The sequence below is a fragment of the Dromiciops gliroides genome, chromosome 4, assembly GCF_019393635.1.
Source record: "Dromiciops gliroides isolate mDroGli1 chromosome 4, mDroGli1.pri, whole genome shotgun sequence".
Classification (NCBI taxonomy): Eukaryota; Metazoa; Chordata; class Mammalia; order Microbiotheria; family Microbiotheriidae; genus Dromiciops; species Dromiciops gliroides.
Genome location: NC_057864.1, coordinates 126,832,081 through 126,850,923, shown reverse-complemented (window position 1 = coordinate 126,850,923; position 18,843 = coordinate 126,832,081). Strand labels below are relative to the sequence as shown.

At 38.9% G+C, this 18,843-nt stretch overlaps 1 protein-coding gene across 4 annotated transcripts in view; it reads left to right on the top strand.

Moving 5' to 3' along the window:
* Positions 1-13,628, top strand: part of NVL (nuclear VCP like) — a 100,539-nt gene extending 86,911 nt beyond the window's left edge. For 3 of the 4 annotated variants that reach the window (XM_043963262.1, XM_043963261.1, XM_043963260.1), the window contains 2 exons: positions 1,897-1,967; positions 10,264-13,628. In XM_043963262.1, the coding sequence (XP_043819197.1) occupies positions 1,897-1,967; positions 10,264-10,308 (116 nt within the window). In that variant the 3' untranslated portion in view covers positions 10,309-13,628. The remainder of the gene's footprint in view (positions 1-1,896; positions 1,968-10,263) is intronic. The other variant, XM_043963259.1, reaches the window with a different exon arrangement.
* The last annotated feature ends 5,215 nt before the right edge of the window (positions 13,629-18,843 follow it).

The window sequence follows — 18,843 nt, the reverse complement described above, 5'->3', positions numbered from 1 at the left end:
AAAAATCTGGATTCAAATCTGTCCTCGGATATATACTAGCTGTGTGATCTTGTCTTTAAGCCTTTCAGTGCCTTAGGTACCTGTAAGACTATAAATTATAGTGGTGAATCTGCATCAGTGGGAAAGTTTCCACACCAGGAATTCTACAAGAATGAGATGAAAGGTCTAAAACCAAAAAGAATAAAACAAAATACCTGATGTAGAGCACACCGTGGTAAATGTTTTAAAATCTACTTAAATTCGCTTTATAAAAAGTACTTAAAACAGAAGAAAGTCATCTTGAAAATGTTTATATACCTGCAAGGAAATGGGATTGATTCTCTTACAAGCCTTTATCCACTGATTGTTGCAGATTGTGCCATTATGCAAACTCACAGCAACAGAAGGTAGAGGTCACAGGTGTCTGATACACCAGCTTACTGTACTGAGCCTGTGAAGGCTTAAATACCTTAGGACAAACAGGATTAATAGCACCTATCCTCATAAGATTGTCAGGAAAAAGTGAAACAAGACATGAATGTTTTTGATTACTCAGAAAGTACTGGAAGTTCTTATCGAGTGAATGGGAATCAAGCATATAGTAGATACTTTTGATAAATACTGTTTTATGAGGAACTAAAGCATAACTCCTGTGAAACTGAAAGTATAATAAATTAGTGAAATGAAATTGACTCTTACTAAATCTGTCTAAATGAAAGAATATGTAAGAGAAACTTGGCTGGGGGCAGCTAGATGGCGCAGTGGATAGAGCACCGGCCCTGGAATCAGGAGTACCTGAGTTCAAATACGGCCTCAGACGCTTAACACTTAACTAGCTGTGTGACCCTGGGCAAGTCACTTAACCCCAATTGCCTCACTAAAATAAAAATTAAAAAAAAAAAAGAGAGAGAAACTTGGCTGTCTTTAACTTAAACAGAGGGCACAGAAATCTCTAACTTAAATTCCACTTTCCTCTGTTTCAACAATAGTATTGATCCTTATCTGTCCATAAACTGAAAACATTATCTTAATATCAACGCTTTCCTGTCAGTTGTCATAGGAGAGATCTACCAATAGAAAATCTTATTTATATAGAATGTTACTTTCTTTTTAAGAAAAAGAAGGCAGCTAGGTGGCACAGTGGATAAAGCACCGGCCCTGGAGTCAGGAGTACCTGAGTTCAAATCCGGCCTCAGACACTTAACACTTACTAGCTGTGTGACCCTGGGCAAGTCACTTAACCCCAATTGCCTCACAAAAAAAGAAAGAAAGAAAAAGAAAGGGTAGGGGGGCAGCTAGGTGGCACGGGGGATAAAGCACTGGCCCTGGATTCAGGAAGACCTGAGTTCAAATGTGACCTCAGACACTTGATACTTACTAGCTATGTGACCCTGGGCAAGTCCCTTAACCCCCATTGCCTGAGAAAGAAAAAGAAAGGATACATTATGCATGTTATATCTATATATAAAACATGCATAATGTATATGAAAGGATGCCCCTTTCAGGGTGATTATGCTGTTTGGTGTTGAAACAGAATTCTAGAATTCTAGCTAGAAGATCTTATATGAAAATGTTTCTGTGGAAAATGCAAAACAGAGATATTTTCATCAGTGGCTATAGGAAATACATTATTTTGTGCTAGTCTCTTTCAGTTAATCTGTCCTTGAGAATTAGATTATTAAGTCATCTTCAGTAAGAGAGGCAGCAGGGCACAATGGAAAGAGCAGTGATATGGCAGTTCAGCAAACCTGGATTCCAGTCCTATCGAACCAAATGACTTCACCTTTCAAGGCCTGTTTCCTTATCTCTGAAATCAGGGCATTGGACTAGATGACCTCTAAGCTCTAACGTTCTGTTATTTTAAGTCAGCAGACCAGATAATGAATGGGACTCTGTGTGTCTGTGTTTTCTCCATAGGAGAAGTCAAGGTTAGCCAGGAACATTTTGAAGAAGCTTTTAAGAAAGTGAAACCTTCTACATCAAAAGAGGTAAGAAATGCCCTTTATGTAAAAAAGGAACAGAATTGGAACCCTTTCTGGCCTATCTTCAACATGCCATCTCTCTTCCTAGCAAATCCCAAACTGCCACATGAAATGAAAAATCTAGCAACACTGCTATATCTGGAGTCAAGATACTACAGACTTTGGATGAGTTAGGGTAGAAACTGAAGCCGGAACATATTATGTTGTAAAATAAAATTGTTCAGTTATTGTTGGAATTGGGGACAAACTGGAGAAAAATATTCTCCTGTTTTATTATCCATGAAATTATTTCTCATGTCTGTTCCAGTGCTAACATTCTGTAGTTGAATACAGTTGTTGTTTTTTTTTTTAAAGAATTAATCAAACAATTTGCAATAACTTAAATGTCCATTCAAGTATCTATTAGACCCCATACTTCTTACCTAGTGGCTTCTTATCACACCCAGGTTTTACCGAAATTAAGCTATGCATTGGTTAGAAAACTTTAGTGATTTACATGTTCATTTCAATGAAGTAGAAAGAGGATCTTCACCTTTTGTTGGGAATGAAGTTAAGAAATTACTATGATGCTTTCTGTTTTTCCTTGCTCATTTCAGATATCAGGTTTTAAATGCTCACTTCTGATTGTTGGTGTGTTCTCTTTGTAGTAACTGAAATAGAAAAACTTGTTGTTAGGAAGTGAAACCAGTTCTTGTGAAGATTACAATGGGAGGTGATATTCATATACAAAGAAAGATCAAGGACATGTTCACTTGAGCATTTTATTGTTTCCAGACTCCTTGGATAGCATTCACAAAGTATAATGTTTCTTGGCCAAAAGAACTTGGTTTTTACCTTGTTAACTGTTATTTTAAAACAACTTTTAAATCATTAACTGTTTACTACTTCCATCTTCAAATTTTCCCTCACTCTAATTACCAATTGAAAAATCTTATTTTTGAAATCCATAACAATTGTATAAAATGGATTGCTTGGGGTCTGATGTATAGCTTCAGGGGCAACAGATAATATATTGCTAGGTCCCTCTACAACCTGGTGCCAAATTAGCTCTACTTTTCTCAATATTCTAGCTAACTAAGATTTTTTTTTTCCAACTAAGATACTTTTTAACCCCAATACACACCCTACAATTTCTTAACTCCACCTATGCTTTTGTTCATGCTGCAGTCTCCTTCCTCATCCTCTGTTGTTCCATGTCTGACTCTGTGACCCCATTTGGGTGGTGTTGGGGTTTTTGTTTGTTTGTTTGTTTGTTTGTTTGTTTTTATCTCCATTTCTTTATATAGGAGAAAACTGAGGTAAACAGGATTAAGTGCCCAGAGTCATACTGATCGTGTCTGAGGCCAGATTTGAACTTAGGAAGTCTTCCAGACTCTAGGCTTATCTTCCAAATGATGTTGAAGAATTCCTTATCATTTAGGAGATGGCACCAAGATGCAGCAAACATTTTCTAAGCATCTGTATTCCAGGCACTGTGAGGCAAAAATAAAACAGTCCCTACCTTAAGAAGTTTACATTCTTTTGGGCTGAGGAGGAGAACAAGATTTGGGAAATTGAAAACAAAAGATCACAAAAAGTAGAGGAGGGCTAGCAATTAGTGGGTCAGAACAGGAAGCCTGTTGTATGTCCTCACCTGAACTTTGAAGGAAGCCAGAAATTCTTTGAGGCAGATGTGAGGAAGTGGAAAGCATTCCAGCCAAAGGAACAACCTATGTGGAGTCACAGAGATGGGAGATGTAACGTGGAGGCCCCCTTACTGCTCACACCTTCCGCATATCTTTTTAATTGTTTTCAATTGACAAATATTTATTTTATTCTCATTCCCATCCCCTCTAGAGGGAAAAAAGAAAAACAAAACCTAAAAACCCTTGTAATATACACACGTGGTCAAAACAAATTCCCACATTGTCCATGTCCAGAAAAGTGTGTCTCATTCTGCATAGTGAGCATATCATGTAAATCAGGAGGTAGGTAATATTCTTCATCATTAGTACTATGAAATCATGGTTGGTTTTTGTGATGATCAGAGATCTCAAGTTTTTCAGAGTTGTTTGTTTTTACAGTGTTGTTGTCATTTGTAAATTGTGATGGATCTGCTCGTTTCATTGTATATCAGTTCATACAAGTTTTTCTAGAATTCCTTGAAACCATCTCTTTATTATTTCTTGTGGTACAACAACATTCCATCATTCATTTACCACCATTTGTTCAGCCATTCCTTAGTTGACGGGCACCCCTTTAGTTTTAACTTCTTGACAACCAAAAAAAAGCTGCTGTAAATATTAATATGTATGTGGGATTTTACTTGACTTCATATGGGTCGTTTCCTCTTTTTCTTTGATTGCTTTTTTTGTTTTTTTTTTAAATCTGCAGAAGTTCAATAATTTTGGACTCTTCCTCTTTGTCCTTAGAAGCAAAGCTAAAAGGGCAGCTAGGTGGTGCAGTAGATAGAGCACCGGCCCTGAAGTCAGGAGGACCTGAGTTCAAATCCAGCCTCAGACACGTAACACTTATTAGCCGTGTGACCCTAGGCAAGTCACTTAACCCCAATTGCCTCATAAAAAAAAAAAAGAAGAAAAAGAAGCAAAGCAAAAGAAAAAGGTTTGGGAGTCCTATTACAGTGGATTGAGTAGTTCTAGCCCCCACACTATTGTAAACTGGGTAAAATGCCCCTTTTACTAGATTACTTTCATCCTCAACTAATTCTCTCCCGTGGTAAAAGTTTCCTCCTATATCCCTTTGGCGTCTGTGTAACCGAACAATAATGGCATTTATCTCTATGACCAGCACAGTCTGTTGATGTTTTGAGACAGAGCTCACATGCAGAGTTGTCATTTTACTCATCAAATCCTTCATAACATTGCCATTTTGTTTAATCTAGAAGATAAAGACAATAATAAGTCAAAGATTTTCTTCCTCTTAGCTTCTTCCTGTGAATCTTATCAAAAGAACCCTTAACCTGCTGACTGCTTATGATATTAGTGATCTTAGAAAATGTCTATGATAGCTGCTTATATATTTGTTTGAATTCAGAGATGGTAACATGCCATCTTTTTTCTAAGCTTCCAACCAGAGCAAATCCTGATGGGGTTTTTTTTTGTTTGTTTTTTTGTGGGGCAATGAGAGTTAAGTGACTTGCCCAGGGTCACACGGCTAATAAGTGTCAAGTGTCTGAGGCCGGATTTGAACTCTGGTCCTTCTGAATCCAGGGCCGGTGCTTTATCTACTGTGCCACCTAGGACAGATCAATTCTAATGTGTTTTTGTCACCCATGTTTCTTCCCCATCCTGTCAGATCCTCACCACAGCAGATATCTGCAGATATCTATCTATTCATCCAAAAAACTGCTCTGGTACTAAATGTTTGTTATGTGACTTTGAAAGACTTCAGAACTCTTCATTAATCTGTCATGAAACCCACAGTTCGTTTTTCGTTTTTTGTGGGGGTTTTTTGGTGAGGCAATTGGGGTTAAGTGACTTGCCCAGGGTCACACAGCTAGTAAGTGTTATGTGTCTGAGGCCGGATTTGAACTCAGGTCCTCCTGAATCCAAGGCCGGTGCTCTATCCACTGCACCACCTAGCTGCCCCCACAGTGCGTTTTTATCCCTGACCCATTAACTATAGGAGCTTGGGTACACAACCTACTTCTCCAATATATTTCCCCTCAAGTAGCTATCTATGCCTACCAGTTCTGTAACATAACTATTACTGAGAGGAAAAAAACCTGCCAGATCAAAGTCATCATTTTTCACATCGACCCCCACCCCCAGTTAAGAGAAATCCACCATCCCAATAATCTAGATAATGGCTATAGGTATTACTGAGAGATGATTTGGGGGACATACAGCTTTTGCCTGGGAAATTTAACAATAAAGTAAAGTACCTAATTTTTTTTTTTCAAAATAGAACAAGATTTATTTTAACAAGAACGAACTTTAAAAAAAAAACACCACAAACAGGATCAGTAGGATCAAGGGAAAGGAAATAAAATGGGGAAAGGGAAATTATAATACCTGAAAAATACCACCGCCCAGGAATCAGCTGAAAATAGGCAGCAGAACGCCTGTTGCTTTCCAGCTTCCACCTAGAACGCTCCTTAATTTTTTTTTTATACTAAAAATACCAGATTTAAGTTGTCTAAGCTAGCTATACATTTATTCCAGTGTTATTTCTGTTTTCAGAACATTCTTAGAATTCTTCTTTGGGCCTTGTCTTTGAATTCTGTAGTTCTTTGGGGGCACTAACTTTCTCCAGTAGTGGCCCCAAAAAATTTCTTTCCTTTGAGGATAGATCTATATTTTGGCAAATTTATCAAGTATCCAAAATCAGTTTCAGTACTCTGTATTCAAATATTCCAGTGTCAAAAGTAGAGCCCTTTCTTTATGATAAGACAGTATCTGTAATCTAGTTGTGCTCAGTAGGGCACAACTAGGGAATGTTAGCACCATATGTTAGCAAACACATGTACATACTCCAAGGACTTTGCATTGTTTAGATTGGTATGGGTAAGTAAACATATGAAGAGAATGAATGCCTTTATTACCTGCATGAGGACAAAGGAAAGAGGTTAAATGGCACTTAACATTTGAAGCTAGGAAACTTTAAATATCTGCTGAAATTCTTTGGTTTTAAGTGCTAGGCCCCAGACTTAGGAATTGGTAGCATTGTCCCGAGGAGGGAGACTCTAGTCCCCTTCCAGAACCAATTCAACGTAGCCCTAATCTTTTACCTCTACATCTCCTACATCTGACACCCTCTCTCTGATCACACAACAGCCAACTTCATTCAGGCCTTCTTCTCCTCTCACCTATATTATTACAGTGCCTTCCTGATTGGTCTCCCTGTCTCAAGTCTCTTACCATAGTAATCAGTCCTCCACAAAGCTGCTAAAATACTTTTTCTCTAGTTCAGATCTGACCATGTCACTCCATTACTCAGTAAACTCAGGTGGCTCCTAGTGTGTCTAGGTTCAAATATAAAGCCCTCTCTGTCTAGCTTTTTAAAAACCTTTCATAACTTTGTACCCATATGTCTTTCCTGCTTTGAATATGCTCCCTCAACACCGTTGCCTTATAAAATCCCTCTCATCCATCAAGACATAGCTCAAGTTCCATCTTCCCTGATTTCTCACAACTGCTAGTGCCCTTCCTCCTGTGTTATTTTGTAGTTAACTATTTTGTATTTATTCAATTCATATTCATATGTTGTCTTAGGTGAGGGTTACTATATTTCATCCCTCCCTGCCTCCCCACTCCCATATCCATTTCCTATCAAATTCACCTTGGTAACATCTCTCCAATATGCCCCCTTATGATATTGTCACCACTCCAATGCAAGCTCTCTTCACCTCACACCTTGATTATTACAGTAGACTGGTATTGGATCTACTTCTCTCAAGTCTCTCCCCACTCCAATCCATCTTCCATTTGGCCACTAAAGTATTTTTCTAAAAGTAACATGTCTCTCACATACACCCCACCCCCACTCAATAACAGTGGCTTCCTTTTGCCTCCAGAAGCAAATAAAAAATGCTCTGTTTGGCATTCAAAGCCCTTCATAACTTTGCCCCCTCCTAACTTTCCACTCTGCTTACACCGTACTCCTGGACCTGTACTCTTCGATCCAGTGACACCACCCTCCTGGCTGTTCACAAACAAGACATTCCATCTCCCTCTGTCCTCCATGCCTGGGGAGCCACAGTGGATAGAGCACTGGCCCTGAAGTTGGGAGGACCTGAGTTCAAATGTGACTTCAGACACTTACTAGCTCTGTGACCCTGGGCAAGTCATTTAACCCTGATAACCTCAAACATCCAGGGCCATCTCCAGTTGACATGATAAATATTTTGCCACTGGACCCAGATGACTCTGGAGGAGAGAGTGAGGTTGGTGACCTTGCACAGCTCTTAAATCCTATTCACTGCAAGTCATGATATCATCCTGATGACATGGTCTTCCAGAACGAAGGACAAAAAACAACAATCCCTCCATGCCTGGAATTCTCTCCCTCCTCCTTTCTGACCTCTCTGGCTTCCTTTAAGTCCCAGCTAAATCCCACCTTCTACAGAAAGCTTTACCCAACCCTTCTTAATCCAGTGCCTTCCTCTGTTAATTATTTCCTATTTGTTCTGTCTGTAGCTTGCTTTAATATATATATATTTGTGTGTATGTTGTCTCCTCCATTAGATTATAAGCTCCTTGAAGGTAAGAATTGTTATATACCTCTTTTTCATCCTCAGCTTTTTTTTTTTTTTTTTTGGTGAGGCAATTGGGGTTAAGTGACTTGCCCAGACTCACCCAGCTAGTAAGTGTCAAGGGTCTGAGGCCGGATTTGAACTCAGGTACTCCTGAATCCAGGGCTGGTGCTCTATCCACTGCGCCACCTAGCTGCCCCCAATCCTCAGCTCTTAATCAGTGCCTGTACATAGTAGGCATTTAATAAATATTGATTGATTGGTATAAATTGTTGCCAGGGTTTTAACTAGAATGCTAATGTGAAGACCTAGAGGTTGGAGTTTCCTTGATTGATCAGAATAAAGGATGAAAGGAAAGAGGGGAAAACCCATATGTACAAAAAAAATGTATTCCAGCTATTTTCATAGTAGCAAAAACATAGAAACTAAGGGAGTGCCCACCTACTAAAGAATGGTTAAACTAATTATGGTATATGAACATAATAGAATAATGTTCCACGGGAACATCATGGGATGACAAAGTAAAAAATCTCTGAGAACTGATGCAGAGTGAGGCGATTTATACAGTGACAACAATAGTTTGAAGAAAAATAACTTTAAAAGATTTCAGAACTCTTATCAATGTAATGACAAACCAGAATACTAGAAATCAAAGATAAGTAGACTCCCCACCACCTGACAGAGCGGGGTTGGATTCCAAATGCAGAATGAGATACACATTTTTGGATGTCACCAATAATGGAATTTGCCTCTCTATATATGACTATACATGCTTATTATGAGTGTTTTTGTGTTCTTATTTTTTTTAAGGGGAGTGGGAAGGGTCAACTGGGGAATAGTATGGGAGAGAAAAAAAATAATTGTCAATTGTTGGTGGGTTTTGGTGGGGGGTTTTGGTGGGGGGGTGTGAATAAGGGAATGTGAGGGTCTGTGTAAATGGTTAGCAGGGAAAGTGATGTATGGGGATAGTTTTGATTTGAAAAGTCAAAAGTTCCCTACAAATGAGAATTGGTATAATGCCTTTTATTATTCATTCCAGAAATTTAACTTGCAGTTGTGTAGACTAATTCACAGCCCACTTTTCCCCCACAAGGCTTATCTCATATTTTGGTGAAAATCAGGACAGCTGCTTTTTGTAGCTTTCTAAAGACTGCTTTATTAATTGGTTTTACCAAGTCTAGTAAGCAAGTGTAATTGAACCCTCTGGCCCTCTTAATATTACTTAAAATTAATTGCTTTCATAGTTACACTCTTTATCTTGAACATTATTACAGATGCAATTACCTAGCCACAGCTATATTCAAGAACAGGAAAGTAAATATTAAGGAAAGAGAACCACTGCTTCCATTAGCTCTGAAGTAATCTCTAATAGTTACTATATCATAAGGAACTATTGTGTAACTGCACGTACTGGTCCTAGCTTCTGAGACTTGTGTCTGCCAAAGGGCAATGTGGTTTTGAAGTATAAATGAGCATTTAGGAGTTGTCTCCAACCTCCTTGTGGGGGTGAGAGTGATAATTTAATTCCTGTCCTGAGCAATCTCTTCTGTCGCTATAGGACTAGCATAGGCACAGTACACTGTGAAGGCAAAATGCTGGGACACTAGACAGAGTCTCCAGGCTACTGCTGCTGCCCTGAAGCTAGTTTGTTCCATTTTCATTTGCTTTCCTGGGGTATTTGGACTCTGGTGGAAAATTAGCAGCAGGATACTAGTAGAAAACAAAATCAGATTGAATGTAGCTGAAAGAGAAAGCAGAGATTTGACTCAATGCCAGGGGCATACCATCCATGACTTAAAAGAATGTTCAAATGGCTTCTGTAAACACTTTGGTTTGGCTATTAATACATGGCCATGGTCACCATTTCTGCTTCCTGCCCCAGTCCTTACTCAGTGCAGTCTGTAATTTTACATTCCCCAAAAGTTTACCAAATCAAAAGAAAACTTTTTACCACCCTGTGTTTTATACAAACAACTCTAAAGGTCACTGGGGATCCCTGTGGAAAGGCAGGTGTATGAAATTAGAGAACAGAATATATAGTGTCAGTGTTGCACAGCAATAACCTAATGCTCTGCCTTATTTTGCTCTCTCTCTCTTTGGCATCTTTAGGATCAAATGATGTATGAAAAACTTCGGCAATCCCTCAGTTCATAGTGTCACTCCCTGTATTTTGGTCTGTGGAAGAATGTGTTGATTGCGTCATATGTTGGTATAGCAAAGAAGACCTTGACATTTGTATTTGATAGTTGGCCTTTTCAAGATGGCCCAAGCATGGCTGTGGTTTCAAATGTAAGCTGCTTAATACCAAATGGTAAACATGAACGACTGCTGGAGATCCCCTTAGTTTTTCTGGAACTTTGTGCAACAACAGTCAAGCATTTTACTTTTTTGAAAAGTAAAAAAGAACCAAAATGAAATAACATGTTTATGCTATATTTCTTCAATTGAGTTTATCTTATTCTCACTAACTATTGATGAGTTGTCTTCCAACTGAAGAGCCTATTAGTGTTGGAACCATTTTTCTTTTAGAAAAACTGTTTTAAGATAGTGACCTGATGTCTGTTCCTCATAGTATTTGTTAGACTCTGGATAGTCACTCAAAACTTTTCCACATTTTAATTTGGTCATCCCTGTAATATGGAATGATTACCTGCCCTGCCTTTCTCACATGGTTGAAATAGATCAAATGAAATTTATCTGTGACTGCTTTATCAGTTCTGAGGCAGTGCCACATTTGGGGGGGGTGCCTGACAGTTTTGGATCTCCAAATTTGGGGGCCAAAACTGATCTTTGGTACAGGAGCTGCTTCAGTTTTTTCTTTTCTTTTTTTTTTTTTTTTTTTTAGTGAGACAATTGGGGTTAAGTGACTTGCCCAGGGTCACACAGCTAGTAAGTGTTAAGTGTCTGAGGCCGGATTTGAACTCAGGTACTCCTGACTCCAGGGCTAGTGCTCTATCCACTGCACCACCTAGCTGCCCCCAGCTGCTTCAGTTTTAAACTGTCTAAAGAAAATTGCCTTCCTCAACTGGAAAGCATCTGAAGAAAATTGTGTGTCTCTATGTCTGTGTCTGTGTCTCTGTGTAAGTGCCCAAGAGAAGGAGAGAGGGAGAGAGAGAGAGAGGAGAGGAGGAGATGGGGGTAGAAAAGAGGTCCTAAATGAAATGTCAGGTAGAGAAAAAATAAACTAGATTATGGATTAGATGAAAGAAAAAGTTGTTGACCTTGAAGGATTCTTGACAGGCATCAAGTTTTGACTTTTTTTCTCTAAATGTTTTCAAGTAGAGGTAAACAGATGTACTACCTACCTTTCTTGTTTTTTTTGTTCTTTGTGAGTTGTTTTAAGCCTAAAAGTTTATCAATTCTGTGAATTGAGTTTGTCTCATTTGTATTACTAGAATTACCATTGTTTGATTACATATACTATATTGGCCACACGTTTTCCTCAGCTCTAGTTTGTATGAAATTTAGATACATTCTGTAATCTCACTGAATGATTGTAAAGATAACACATTGTGGGAAAATGGAAAAAGAACGATAAAGTGACTGAGACAAATAGAAGAGTGAATAAAACATCTTTGAATGGGAAGAAATGGTTAACAAAAAGTCTTAGTAAATTTATTTTTATGTAATGGTTTCATGCGATTATTTGTCAGTGTAAGGCTTTATTTATTTATATTTATGTGTGTGTGTTTGTGTGTCTGTTTCCTTTGAAAGAGATTTCATCTTAGTAGGGGTGCGTGTACAGTATCGTATATGCTTTTATAATCTCCTCCCAGGAGACAAGGGAAATACTTCCAGGAGGATACGGAGTCAACTTTGTTCTCCCTAATTTGAAATGTCTCTGCATATGGATCTGTTGGCTTTTAGCCATGACATCTTCAGACTTCATCAGTGATTAAGAAAAAGATTTAAAGATTTGAGGTGGGAAAGGTGGGAAGTATAATATGAATGAAAGTAAAAGGTTTTTTTAAATCATTTAGTCCTTTGGGCTATGACCAGTGCAGTTGTCAGGTGGGGGCTTACTGGTGAGAGTTAGATACAAGACTGAGCTTAATAGCACGGCATAATAGAAAAGAACATTGAATTTAGGATCAGAAATCTTGAGATTGAACCTTTGTAACCTATGCACCTGTGTCCTTTGGCTTCAAATTAGATTGTTTATAATAGCTTTATTTTAATACATCTTGCATTTTTAATCTTTCCATCTCTGGAAATAGCATTTCGGTTGTGACATATATATGGTTCATTTGATACCTCTGTGACCAGTAGGATCTGTTTTGTTGTCTCTTAATGGATAGCTGTTTTACTGAATAAAAATATGCCTTAGAGAAAAGTTAGAAAGCCAGAGTTACATAGGATCTAAGGAAATGTTTCTTTATCTTTCTCTTTGCCCAAATTAAATCTCTGGGGTAGAAATACAACTACATCTACTCCCTCTAAAACAGGTATTTCATGGAATTTTAGTGAAGCCCCATAAAACAGTCTAGCATCCCTTGGCCCTTTGAAGAGAATGATAAAACAGTATGGAAACAGGACCTGTGCTATCACTAGATCACATCTGAAGTATGTCTGCCATTTCTGTCCCCAGTTTGAATAAGCTCCAGAAAAGCAGTGTTCAGATTCTGTTTTCTTCAGTGTTGTTTCCAAAGCAGGAAGGTTTAAGAGGGAAACCCAACACGTCTTTTACTACAGCCTGACCAATGATCTCCCCCGGCTTTTTTTTTTTTAACAGACAAGGTAACTTGGCTCTTCTGCTCCAGCCAATTGAGTTTTTAATGTGTCATATGATGAGTCTTCACTGTTTGTGTTCCTGAAAGCTCAAACAACCTCCTGAAGGATCTGAGAACAAAATCAGAAAATAGGGTGGGCGAAGTAATGGGAAGTCAAGGAAGTAAAAAGACTTGAATTCTTCTTCAAAGTTCATAATATACAGTAATTGTCAGTCTTGCAGTTGTTTTGATGCCTATTTTACAGATGAGAAACAGGTTCAAAAAAGTTGAGTGGTTTAACCAGCTAGTAAGTGATTGACAGAGCCAGTGAGTGTGGGATCAGTGACTGAAACCCAGGTCTCTTGTTTCAGCACTCTTTCAACTGTTCCATGAACACCATTTTTTTAGACCTGGGACTTCATTGGTATAGCAAAGCCCTGTCCCTCTCTACCAATGCAGATTCAATCAGAAGGTTTGTAAATGTTTTCATTAGTGAAATGAGCACTAAAGGGAAGAATTGGAAAAGAAATGAGAGCCCTGGAACAAAAAATTGGGAATATATTAGTAACTTGCCACAGGAGGTAAAAAACCTTGTCCCAAAAAATGTCTCTGAAAATTGGAATGGACTTTGGTCCAAAAGCCAATGTGATACCAGGAGACAAGAACTATTATAGTCAAAAAATTGAAGAGATAGGAGAAGGGGCAGCTAGGTAAAGCACCAGCCCTGGATTCAGGAGGACCTGAGTTCAAATCCAGTCAGTCTCAGACACTTGACACTTACTGGCTTTGTGACCCTGGGCAAGTCACAACCTCAATTGCCTCAGCAAAAAAAAAAAAAGAAAGAAAGAAAGAAAAGATAGGAGAAAAGTTAAATTGTCTCAGCAAAAACAATTGTGAAAAACAGGCAAAAAAATTGTTAAGAACCATTGGGTTGGGGGCAGCTAGGTGGCACAGTGGATAGAGCACTTGCCCTGGAGTCAGGAGGACTTGAGTTCAAATCCAGTCTCAGACACTTGACACTTACTAGCTGTGTGACCCTGGGCAAATCACAAATCACTTAACCCCAATTGCCTCACCAAAAACAACAACAACAACAAAAAAAAACAACATTGGGTTACCTGAAATCCATGACCAAAATAAGATCATCTTTCAACAACCTGTAAAACTACCCAATCTTTTAGAACCAGAGGGCCAAGTAAACATAGAAAAATTAAGTGGAAATAGAAAGAATCCAAGTATCAAAAGAGCTGGAGTCAAAATCACACACGATTTAGTTAGCAGCCACCACCATTCATAGCAGAGAGTTTGAAATACAGTATTTCAGAAGGCAAAAGATATTTTGGGGGCGGCTAGGTGGCACAGTGGATAGAGCACCAGCCCTGGAGTCAGGAGGACCTGAGTTCAAATGTGGCCTCAGACACTTGACACTCACTATCTGTGTGACCCTGGGCAAGTCACTTAACCCCAATTACCTCACCAAAAAAAAAACCACACCAAAGAACCTGAAGTTGTGAGATAAAAGATATTTTGGCAAAAGATTTCTAAGAAGAATAGCCTACTTGGCAAAATTGAATATTATCCTCAGTGGGTTTGGGGGTAGAAATGGACCGTTAGTGAAATAGAGTACTTCCAAGCATTCCTGATGAAAAGACAAACTGAAATACAAACACAAGAGTAAAGGGAAGCATAAAAAGGTAACCATAACTGGCCATCATAAGGGACAAAGGAAAGGATAATCTGATATTGGGAATATCCCCTTAAAACTCTTATTGTTGGGGTCATAGAAGGAATTTATAGGACAGAGGTCCTGGAATTGGTTCTGTTGAATGATCTTAAAAGAAGAGGGAGAGGTAGGGTGAAGAAAATTACCTCATATGGGCATGCACCGACTGGGAGCTGTATAAACAAGGAAAGGATAAGGGAAGTTGCTGACTTTTGAACCTCACACATCTGAACTGGTCAAAGGAGCGAACACTTGTTTAGAAACACTCAGGGTTGGGTTCAGAAGTACATTATGCACCCTACAGAAACAAGAGCAAGAGAAGGGGTAGAGGTTACATTAAAGGAGGGATCAGCCCTGAGCAAAACAAAGGAAGGTGGATCCAAAGGGAGTTAAAAAGAAAAGCTAGTGTGCTCTTTGGACAAGGAATTGGAAGTTGAGGAGGTGGCCATCAATTGGGGAATGGCTGGACAAGTTGTGGTATATGAATACAATGGAATACTATTGTGCTGTAAGAAATGATGAGCAGGAGGAGTTCAGAGAAACCTGGAGGGTCTTGCGTGAGCTGATGAGTGAGATGAGCAGAACCAGAAGAACATTGTACACAGTATCATCAACATTGAGTGTTGATCTACTGTGATGGACTATATTCTTCTCACCAATGCAATGGCACAGAAGAGTTTCAGGGAACTTGTGATGGAAGAGGATCTCCAAATCCAAGGAAAAAAAAAAAAGAACTGCGGAGTATAGATGCTGAATGAACCATACTATTTCTTTTGGTTTTGATGCTGTTGTTTTTTTTTATTTAGAGGTTTTTCATTATTGCTCTGATTTTTTCTCTTATGACATGACTAACGCAGAAATATGTTTAATGTTATTATGTGTATATATATATATATATAACCTATATCAGATTACCTGCTGTCTAGGGGAGGGAGGGAGAAAAATCTGAAATTGTAAAGCTTGTATAAACAAAGGTTGAGAACTATCTTTACATGTAATGGAAAAAAAATTAAATACTTTATTAATTAAAAAAAAAAAGCTAGTGGATAAAGCACCGGCCCTAGATTCAGGAGGACCTGAGTTCAAATCTAGCCTCAGACACTTAATAATTACTAGCTGTGTGACCCTAGGCAAGTCAATTAACCCCAGTTGCCTCACACACACACACACACACACACACACACACACACACACACACACACACACACACACACACCAAAAAAAAGAAAGAAAAGCTAATGTATGATTGAGTTATGAGTGAAGGAAAGAGAGGCGCTTGGGCAGGGGAGCAAAAGCAGACTGCACCAAACTTAGAACACACTCCTTTCTCATCACCTTCTTTGTAAAGAGGAGATGAGAAAGAGAACAAAAGAACAAAAGAATCAGATAAAGGAAAACACACAATGATCTTAAATCTCTGAATGGGGTAAACTCATAAAATGAGTACTGTAGAATGGATGAGAAAGAAGAAATATGTAAGAAGCACACTTGAAATAGATTCGCATAGTTAAGGGACTAAAACAAAGTCTATCATTTATCTGCTGAAGTAAAGACTTAGGAACTCTGATCAATCCAGTGACTAACCACAATTCCAGAGGTCTGACAAGCATTCTACCTATCATCTGACAGGTGATAAATTCAGGGTGCTGAGAAACATTTGTGGACGCAGCCAATATGAGTGTTCCTTTTGCTTAACTAGGCATATGTGTTGCAAGAGGATATTTTACCTGTTTACTGGGTTGGGCAGAGAAGTGGGAGGAAGAGAAATTTAAGGCTAATCAGCTGACAAAAAGCAAAGTAAAAGTTACATTAAATGTTTAAAAGCTCCCAGATCACTCATTTGTAATCAAGAGTCCTGCTATTCTAATACATGCAGGTGGAGGCATGGCATAATAGATAGAATGCTGGGTTCAAAACCTTCGAATTTGTCTACTAAGTCATAGGGTTATTTATATTAGTGCATTAAGGATTTTGCTTTTTTGTAGACTGTAAATCTGGAGCTCCAAATATTTAATGAGCAAAAAATGAATGTCATTTTATTTTGCCATGATTTTAGCTGTTGGAAAGAAACCCTGAAAAGAGCTTCCCAGTCCTCACACCAGAGGTACTAGTCTTTCCTGAATACACCTTAGACATCAATGCACTCAGTGTAGCCTCTGAAACTGAGATACAACAAAATATAGATCAATTCTCTCTCTGCTGCTTGTGCTAATTTGGGCCTGATAATTAACACCAAGAAAACAGATGCACTCCACCAGCCAACACCACACCATCTATACATGAAACCATCGGGTACAGCAAACGGAGAGTTTTTGAATACTGTGGGTAAATTCACTTACTTTGGCAGTACACTCTCCACGGATGTACACATTGATAATGAGGTTGAGGCACACATTGCCAGAACTAGCTCAGTGTTTGGGAGGCTCCAAATGAAAGTGTGAGAGAGAAAGGGTATTAGATAGCCTACCAAACTGAAGGTCTACAGAGCCATTGTGCCAACCTTGTTGCTGTATATGATGTGGGCTAGAATTTAGGGTCAAATTGATTGTCCCAAAAGAATTACAAGACTCAGTGACTCAGTTTCCCAAGTTTTATTGCAATGCTGTGAGTGATCGCAGGGAGAGAACCAGAAAAGTGGAAAGGTATCTCTCGAATAGTGAAAGAAAAGATGGTTATATTTATAGTATGGATAAATTGATTATCAGTCTCATTATAATAATCACCACCTTTTGGAGGTATGAGGGAGGGCCTGTCCTACTCATTATAATATTCTCCACCTAGGGGTGTTACAAGGGAGGGCTTATCCTAATTTGGAGTTCCTGGGGTCCTAAGCCAACCCTCAAGGCGGGTACCTTTTTCAGTGGAGGTGTGTTTTTGGGGTTTACACATCATAAGGTGAATCTGGGAACAGATTTGGCATTTTCTGTACATGTCTCTGATTCCCATGGCTAGTTTCAAAATATAATCATTGGGGCAGCTAGGTGGCACAGTGGATAGAGCACTGGCCCTGGAGTCAGGAGGACCTGAGTTCAAATTTAGCCTCAGACACTTAACACTTACTAGCTGTGTGACCCTGGGCAAGTCACTTAACCCCAATCGCCTTACTAAAAAAAAGAAAAAGAAAAAAATATATAATCATTTTTCTTTAGAATTTCTATACCCTTGTCATTTCCTTTATTATTATTTGACCTGACCCATTTTTATGGATACTGATCACTGTGGGTATGAGAACCTGGTAAGTTATCTATTAGCTGGGGTCTAACTTCCTTTTGGAGCTAATATCAGAATTAAAGCTTGGATCTTAGGTTTTTCTATTAACCCTTTTTTCACCTCCTACATCATTTCCCCCTTTTCTTAGAAAGATTCTGACAATCACCTACCAGACACTGAGGATCTTTCTGGAATTAAACTGCCAAGCATTCAAACTCTATTGCAGAGAGCAACTCTGGGTGGGCTAGCCATGTTGTTTGAATACCAAACAAAAACTTGCCTAAAATACTATTCTACAGAGTACTCTAAAAAGCAAGTACTTGGGGGCAGCTAGGTGGCGCAGTGGATAGAGCACCAGCCCTGGATTCAGGAGGACCTGAGTTCAAATATGGCCTCAGACACTTAATACTTACTAGCTGTGTGACCCTGGGCAAGTCACTTAACCCCAATTGCCTCACCAAAAAAAAAAAAAAAAAAAGGCAAGTACTCACATGGTGGTCAGAAGAAGCCATACATGGACACTCTCAAGGTCTCTTTGTAGAACTTTAGTGTTGATTTGTGATATGGGAAATAGTGACACAGGACTGCCCAGAATGGTGTGCCCTTATCAAAGAAGGCATGCTGCTCTATAAGCAGAGCATAATTGAAGTAGTTCAAAAGAAACAGGAGATATGCAAATTTAGAGAATCCATCCCATACATTCACATCAACTATTTGTGCCCTACCTGTAGTAGAACATTCTGAGCTCATTGGTCAGCCACAGTCAGACACACTGTAACTTGACTCTAAGGTGGTTGTGTCATTTGGTCTTCTTCAAGAACAAAGGACAAAAGAAAAAGAACAAAGGACAACAGGGGGCAGCTGGGTGGCACAGTTGATAAAGCACTAGCCCTGGATTCAGAAGGACCTGAGTTCAAATCTGGCCTCAGACACTTTGACACAACCAGCTGTGTGTGACCCTGGGCAAGTCACTTAACCCTCACTGCTCCACCCAAAAAAATAAAAACAAAAACAAAACAAAGCCAAAGGATGACAACCAATGAAAAA